At 40.0% G+C, this 8546-nt stretch overlaps 1 protein-coding gene across 1 annotated transcript; it reads left to right on the top strand.

Annotated features, from left to right (window-relative positions):
• Nucleotides 1–3094: 3094 nt before the first annotated feature.
• On the top strand, nucleotides 3095–5934 carry LOC128635671 (E3 ubiquitin/ISG15 ligase TRIM25-like). Its single transcript, XM_053688776.1, has 2 exons — nucleotides 3095–3346; nucleotides 4331–5934. The coding sequence occupies exons 1-2, from the start codon at nucleotides 3255–3257 to the stop codon at nucleotides 5826–5828; spliced, it is 1590 nt and encodes a 529-aa protein (XP_053544751.1). The 5' UTR covers nucleotides 3095–3254; the 3' UTR covers nucleotides 5829–5934.
• The last annotated feature ends 2612 nt before the right edge of the window (nucleotides 5935–8546 follow it).

Raw genomic sequence — 8546 nt, 5'->3', positions numbered from 1 at the left:
AATGCTCATTCACAGTGGTTACCTTATAAATGACAGTCACAGTGGTTACCTTATAAATAATAGTCACAGTGGTTACCTTATGACACTCACAGTGATTACCTTATAAATGACACTCACAGTGGTTACCTTATAAATGACAGTCACAGTGGTTACCTTATAAATGACACTCACAGTGATTACCTTATAAGTGACAGTCACAGAGGTTACCTTATAAGTGACAGTCACAGTGGTTACCTTATAAATGACAATCACAGTGATTACCTTATAAATGACAGTCACGGTGATTACCTTATAAGTGACAGTCACAGTGGTTACCTTATAAATGACAATCACAGTGATTACCTTATAAGTTACAGTCACAGTGATTACCTTATAAGTGACAGTCACAGTGGTTACCTTATGACACTCACAGTGGTTACCTTATAAATGACACTCACAGTGATTACCTTATAAGTGACAGTCACAGAGGTTACCTTATAAGTGACAGTCACAGTGGTTACCTTATAAATGACAATCACAGTGATTACCTTATAAATGACAGTCACAGTGGTTACCTTATAAATGACAGTCACAGTGATTACCTTATAAGTGACAGTCACGGTGATTACCTTATAAATGACAATCACAGCGATTACCTTATAAGTGACAGTCACGGTGATTACCTTATAAGTGACAGTCACAGTGGTTACCTTATAAATGACAATCACAGTGATTACCTTATAAATGACAGTCACAGTGATTACCTTATAAGTGACAGTCACGGTGATTACCTTATAAGTGACAGTCACAGTGGTTACCTTATAAATGACAATCACAGTGATTACCTTATAAGTTACAGTCACAGTGATTACCTTATAAGTGACAGTCACAGTGGTTACCTTATAAATGACAATCACAGTGATTACCTTATAAATGACAGTCACAGTAGTTACCTTATAAATGACACAGTGATTACCTTATAAATGACAGTCACAGTGATTACTTTATAAATGACAGTCACAGTGGTTACCTTATAAGTGACAGTCACAGTGATTACCTTATAAATGACAGTCACAGTGGTTAACTTTATAAATGACAGTCACACAGTTTTTACCTTATAAATGACAGTCACAGTGATTACCTTATAAATGACAGTCACAGTGATAACTTTATAAAAGACAGTCACAGTGGTAACCTTTATAAATGACACTCACAGTGGTTACCATGTAAATGACAGTCACAGTAGTTACCTTATAAATGACAGTCACAGTGGTTACCTTATAAATGACAGTCACAGTAGTTACCTTATAAATGACACTCACAGTGGTTACCTTATAAATAGCAGTCACAGTGGTTACCTTATAAATAACAGTCACAGTTGTTACTTTATAAATGACAGTCACAGTTGTTACTTTATAAATGACGGTCACAGTGATTACCTTATAAATGACAGTCACAGTGGTTACCTTATAAATGACAGTCACAGTGGTTACCTTATAAATGACAGTCACAGTGATTACCATATAAGTGACAGTCACAGTGGTTACTTTATAAATGACAGTCACAGTGATTACCTTATAAATGACAGTCACAGTGGTTACCGTATAAATGACAGTCACAGTGATTACCTTATAAATGACAGTCACAGTGGTTACTGTATAAATGACAGTCACAGTGATTACCTTATAAATGACAGTCACAGTGATTACCATATAAATGACAGTCACAGTGGTTACCTTATAAGTGACAGTCACAGTGGTTACCATATAAATGACAGTCACAGTGGCTACCCTATAAATGACAGTCACAGTGGTTACCCTATAAATGACAGTCACAGTGGTTACCTTATAAATGACAGTCACAGTGGTTACCCTATAAATGACAGTCACAGTGGATACCCTATAAATGACAGTCACAGTGGTTACCTTATAAGTGACAGTCACAGTGGTTACCCTATAAATGACAGTCACAGTGGTTACCTTATAAATGACAGTCACAGTGGTTACCCTATAAATGACAGTCACAGTGGTTACCTTATACATGACAGTCACAGTGCTTACTTTATAAATGACAGTCACAGTGATTACTTTATAAATGACAGTCACAGTGGTTACCCTATAAATGACAGTCACAGTGGTTACCTTATACATGACAGTCACAGTGCTTACTTTATAAAAGACAATCAGCATAAACCACTGTGAATGAACATTAAGAACAAGAAAGTTGCAAAATGTTTTGTTTTCAGAATGATTGTTTATAGGTTGTTTGTTACATTAAAGTTGATTTAAAAAAAAAAAAAAGCTTTGAGTGGAGGTCACATGTTTCCTGTCTAGAGTCAGTGGAGGTCACATGTTTCCTGTCTAGAGTCAGTGGAGGTCTCATGTTTCCTGTCTAGAGTGGAGCTCCAGTCTGTAGGGGGTCATGTTTCTTGTCTAGAGTGGAGCTCCAATCTACAGGAGGTCACATGTTTCATGTCTAAAGTGTAGCTTCAGTCTGCAGGGGGTCACATGTTTCCTGTCTAAAGTGTAGCTCCAGTCTGCAGGGGTTACATGTTTCCTGTCTAAAGTGTAGCTCCAGTCTGCAGGGGGTCATATGTTTCCTGTCTAGAGTGGAGCTCCAGTCTTCAGGAGGTCACATGTTTCCTGTCTAGAGTCAGTGGAGGTCACATGTTTCCTGTCTAGAGTCAGTGGAGGTCACATGTTTCCTGCCTAGAGTCAGTGGAGGTCACATGTTTCCTGTCTAGATTGGTGCTCCAGTCTGCAGCCAGACATCTTTGGAAAAAGGAGCTGCGTTAGTTCTTCCCTCCCCCATCAGGATAGTTTGTACTTTCAAAGATCACTGAAAGTACTGAAGACTAACAGGCCCATTTATCAAAGGTCTTGCGGACCTGATCCGACACTGCGGATCAGGTCCGCAAGACCTCGCTAAATGCGGAGAGCAATACGCTCTCCGCATTTAACATTGCACCAGCAGCTCACAAGAGCTGCTGGTGCAACGCCGCCCCCTGCTGACTCTCGGCCAATCGGCCGCCAGCAGGGAGCTGTCAATCAACCCGATCGTATTCGATCGGGTTGATGTCGGGCGATTCCTGTCCGCCTGTTCAGAGCAGGCGGACAGGGTTATGGAGCAGCGGTCTTTTGACCGCTGCTTCATAAGTTGTGTTTCTGGCGAGTCTGAAGACTCGCCAGAAACACGGCCCTTCAAGCTCCATACGGAGCTTGATAAATGGGCCTGTAAGAGAATTTCAGTTCCATTTCCTGCTGCAGGATACAAGCATGGCTTCTGCTGGTCTGAGACAGGAGCTGACCTGCCCCATCTGCCTGAGCATTTATACAGATCCTGTAACTCTGAGATGTGGCCATAACTAGTGATGTCCAGTTCATGAACGAATCGTTCATTTGAACTGGATCTTTTCAGTGAACTGTATGAATCAGTTCACCAGACTGAACTGATTCGTTTCAAACAGTTCACTTCCTGAGTCTGCAGCAGCTCTGGTAATACGATCCTAGAGTGAGTTCTGCTTCTGCTAACTCCTCCTTTGCAATGAATCAGACAGCCTCACTCTAGGATCATATTACCAGTACTGTTACTGATTCAAGAAGTGAACTGTTTGCAAACGAATCGGTGTACTGTTAACTCCTTTGCAATGAATCATTCAGTTAACAGTACACTGATTCAAAGATACCCCTAACTGCACCTAAATTAACCCTTACAAAAGTAGCAGGTCTCAACCTTATATTTATAAACCAAAACTCTGTATGGCTTATAAATAAATATAAGGTTGAGACCTGCTGCTTCTGTAAGGGTTAATTTAAGGTGCAGTTAGAGGTATATTTGAATCAGTGTACTGTTAACTGAACGATTCATTGCAATGGAGTCAGTTAACAGTACACTGATTCAAAGATACCCCTAACTGCACCTAAATTAACCCTTAGAGAAGCAGCAGGTCTCACCCTTATATTTATTTATAAGCTATACAGAGTACTAGTAGATATGCATATCTTAGGAAAATACATACAACACAGTACATAGAACAGAGTATACAGCATGCTCTGTTCTATGTACTGTGTTGTATGTATCTGTGAAGGAGCCAACGCTGCCTGGCTGTGAGGACTCAGGATGAGCTGAACTGTTAGACACTGAATCATGAGTCATGAACAACTCACACAGTCAGTGACTAATGATTCAGGAACGAATCTGCGGCTCTACAGTTCACCTGCTGAACATGAGGTAGAGCCTCTATCTCATGTTCAGTAGGTGAACTGGTGAATCGGTTCATGAACCGGTTCAGTTAATCGAACTGTCCGAAATGAACCGGTTCACCCAGAAGAACCGAACTTCACATCACTAGCCATAACTTCTGCCTGGACTGTATTGAGAATGTGATGTGTACCCAGGAGGGGTCTGGGCTTTATACCTGTCCTGAGTGCAGAAAGAGATTTACTAATAGACCAAAACTGCAGAGGAACAGGAAGCTACGTAATATAGTAGAATTTTTCAGCCTGAGTCATCAAGGGACAGAGTCTAATATCTTCTGCACTTACTGTGTTCACTCTCCTGTACCTGCTACTAAATCCTGTCTGCTGTGTGAGGCTTCTCTGTGTGATACCCATCTGATTGTACACAGCAAGTCTGAGGAACACGTCTTAACTGAACCCACCACTTCCTGGGGTAACAGAAAATGCTACAAACACAAGAAGCTCCTGGAATATTACTGCACTGAGGATGCTGCCTGTATTTGTGTGTCCTGCTCCCTGGCCGGAGAGCACAGGGGACACCAGGTGGAGCTGCTGAATGAGGCTTCTGAGAAGAAGAAAAAGAGACTGAGAGATGTTCTGCAGAAACTGACAACAAAGAGAGAGAAGTCTGAGAAAAGAGTCCAGACTCTGCAGGAACACAGGAGAGGGGTGCAAGAGAAAGCAGCTGATGTAACAGAGCAACTCACTGCCCTGATTAGGGACGTCAAGAAACATCTGGAAGACCTAGAGAAGCGACTCCTGAGTGACATCACCCGGCAGCAGGAGCAGGTTTTACTCACAATCTCTAATCTGACCCAGCACCTGGAAAAAGAGAAGGACGAGCTGACCAGGAAGATGTGTCAAATCGAGGAGCTGTGCAACATGACTGACCCATTAACTGTCCTACAAGAACAGGAATCACACAGAGATGACTTTTGTGGTGCTGAGAAGGGAGATAATGAGGTCACACAGAGAGGTGATAAACAGGTCCCTGCTGTGGTGGATTTGGATGAGGTTCTGATCTCAGTGACCTTATACAATGGTTTCGCTGATATTGTGACTGATTTAAAGAGAGAGATCTATATGCAGGAGACATCAGACATATTACCGGATATAGACACAGCTCACAATAATGTTATTGTATCAGGTGACCTGGAAACTGTATCCTGGTCACGAATAAACCAGCAGCGACCAGAAATACCAGAGAGATTTACATATACTCCTCAAGTATTAAGCACCAGGAGCTTTTCCTCAGGACGACATTGCTGGGAAGTGCAGATAAGTGAATCAGGACTCTGGCGTGTAGGGGTCTGTTATCCCAGTATGGGGAGGGGAGGATGTCAGTCTATTATTGGAAATAATAAGTCTTGGTGTTTGTGTCAGTTTAATAAAGATCTTTCAGTGAGACATAACACAATACGCACCTCATTACAACCCCCTCTATCATGTGACACAGTAGGAATACTGCTGGACTATGAGGCTGGGTGTCTGACCTTTTATGAGCTGAGTGACCCGATCAGACACTTACACACTGTCACTACCACCTTCACTGAGCCTCTTCATGCTGCATTCTGGGTAAGAGCTAGTACCTGGGTGAGAATTCTGCACTAGATACACTGCCCATAATAATAATGCTGCTGCCTGTTAGCCAGTGATGTTTGTGTATTATGCGTATTCTCTGTGAACTGGATGTGAAATAAAATATTTGTGCATAAAAGTCTGGTCTCCTTATATTATATATATAGCTGTATATATGGTACCTACATATGCTGCAGCGCAGTACAGAGAGGGGATCACACAGTAATTATTGTCACATAATATAAATATCTGTGTATGAGAGTCTGGTCTCCTTATATTATATATATAGCTGTATATATGGTACCTACATATGCTGCAGAGCAGTAGAGAGGGGTTCACACAGTAATTACTGTCACATAATATAAAATAAATATCTGTGTATGAGAGTCTGGTCTCCTTATATTATATATATATATAGCTGTATATATGGTACCTACATATGCTGCAGTACAGAGAGGGGATCACACAGTAATTACTGTCACATAATATAAATATCTGTGTATGAGAGTCTGATCTCCTTATATTATATATATATATATAGCTGTATATATGGTACCTACATATGCTGCAGTGCAGTACAAAGAGGGGATCACACAGTAATTACTGTCACATAATATAAAATAAATATCTGTGTATGAGAGTCTGGTCTCCTTATATTATATATATAGCTGTATATATGGTACCTACATATGCTGCAGCACAATACAGAGAGCAGATCACACAGTAATTACTGTCACATAATATAAAATAAATATCTGTGTATGAGAGTCTGGTCTCCTTATATTATATATATAGCTGTATATATGGTACCTACATATGCTGCAGCCTGCAGCACAGTACAGAGGGGATCACACAGTAATTACTGCCACATAATATAAAATAAATATCTGTGTATGAAAGTCTGGTCTCCTTATATTATATATATAGTTGTATATATGGTACCTACATATGCTGCAGCGCAGTACAGAGAGGGGATCACACAGTAATTACTGTCACATAATATAAAATAAATATCTGTGTATGAAATTCTGGTCTCCTTATATTATATATATAGCTGTATATACGGTACCTACATATGCTGCAGTGCAGTACAGAGAGGGGATCACACAGTAATTACTGTCACATAATATAAAATAAATATCTGTGTATGAGAGTCTGGTCTCCTTATATTATATATATATATATATATAGCTGTATATATGGTACCTACATATGCTGCAGCACAGTACAGAGGGGATCACACAGTAATTACTGTCACATAATATAAAATAAATATATGTGTATGAGGGTCTGGTCTCCTTATATTATATATAGCTGTATATATGGTACCTACATACAGGGCCACCATCAGGGGGTGACAGGGGTGACTCCTGTCAGGGGCCCAATGAGCCAGGGGGGCCCCATGAGGCAATTTTGGCAGCCACCAGTGGGTACTATAGCAGAGTGCTAATTGAGCATGGGAAATGTTATTACAAGGAGTAAAGTATTAGCATTTGAGAGGATTTCTTAGTGTGCACTAAACCACTATGCTCAGTGTGAGACAGACTTGGCACTTTTTACAGTGTGTGCCTGAGTCAGGCGGCAGATCACTTTCATTTGAAGAGGAGGTAGGACTTACTTAGCAAATGTTTTTTATTTCTTTGTGCAATTTTGGATTGTAACTTCAGTGTGGTAGTAGTTGTATGGTGGGGCTAGGGGTCCATAAAAACACATTTTTTTAGCAGCAGTGTATTTATGATTATTTGACAATGCTGTAGAAATTCTATATTTAAAACCATGCAGAAATGTTTCCTCCTCAATACACAAATTGCAGATGCCCTTTTGGCAGATATGCATTATATATATATATATTACATTCCAGTTTACTGCCCCTTTATGCAAGGACTTTCCAGATGCAAGGAGGCATTTTATCTAAGATTTTTACATCTGCATAAAATTTTATACTCTCAGTCTAAGATTGCTCAGTGTTTGAAATGAGACAGGTTAACTTAAAACTGTTCAGTTTACACTACAGCTGACTTAGTTTTGAAATACATACCAACAAGCCTAAATCCTGCATTTAACCAGATCTAATGGTATGAGTACCACAGCTTATGGTCCCACCAAGACCATATAGAGTACAGCATTTTCAAAATCCATAAGTACAGCTGACAGATGGGAAAATTTGTACACTATATTTGAAGTGGTGCTCTTGGTTGGGGAAAATGGGAAAAAAACAAACAAACATATGTCAACCTTTTAAAGGTACTTTTCTTCATCTAGCCATCTACCCAGCTCATTAATGTACAATTTTGAATTCACAGAATTATTTTTGTTTGCACATTTACAAATATGATTCTTTAAAAAGTGATCTCTTAATTTCTGCATTTTTTTTATCATGCATGTCACACACTGTTGATTTAGGGGATGCAAGGTGTATACATGTTTCCTCCTGTGAGTGTTTCTGTGGGTGTATGTGTTTATGTCTTTGTGCTTTGGTTTGTGTCTCTATGTGTATGTATTTTTTATCTGTGGGTCTCTCTGTGAGGGTGGGTGTTACCGTGTGTATGTCTTTGTGCATTTTCTGTGGATGTCTGTGAGGGTGTGTGCATATGTCTTTGAGCTTTTTCTATGGGTGTTTCTGTGAGGGTGTTTGTGTGTATGTATGTATGTATGTCTGTGTTTTCTGTGGGTGTCTCTGTGAGGGTGTTTGTATGTCTTTGTGTATTTTCTGTGGATGTCTCAGTGAGGGTGTATGTATATTTGTCTTTC

The sequence above is a fragment of the Bombina bombina genome, chromosome 7, assembly GCF_027579735.1.
Source record: "Bombina bombina isolate aBomBom1 chromosome 7, aBomBom1.pri, whole genome shotgun sequence".
Classification (NCBI taxonomy): Eukaryota; Metazoa; Chordata; class Amphibia; order Anura; family Bombinatoridae; genus Bombina; species Bombina bombina.
This window is presented reverse-complemented; position numbering and strand designations above follow the sequence as displayed.

Excerpts from the sequence above, each read along its gene's own strand:
- LOC128635671 (XM_053688776.1), top strand. The coding sequence starts at position 3,255 with ATGGCTTCTGCTGGTCTGAGACAGGAGCTGACCTGCCCCATCTGCCTG. Across the intron at positions 3,347-4,330 it reads CTGAGATGTGGCCATAACTA|CCATAACTTCTGCCTGGACT; the intron begins GTGATGTCCAGT and ends TCACATCACTAG.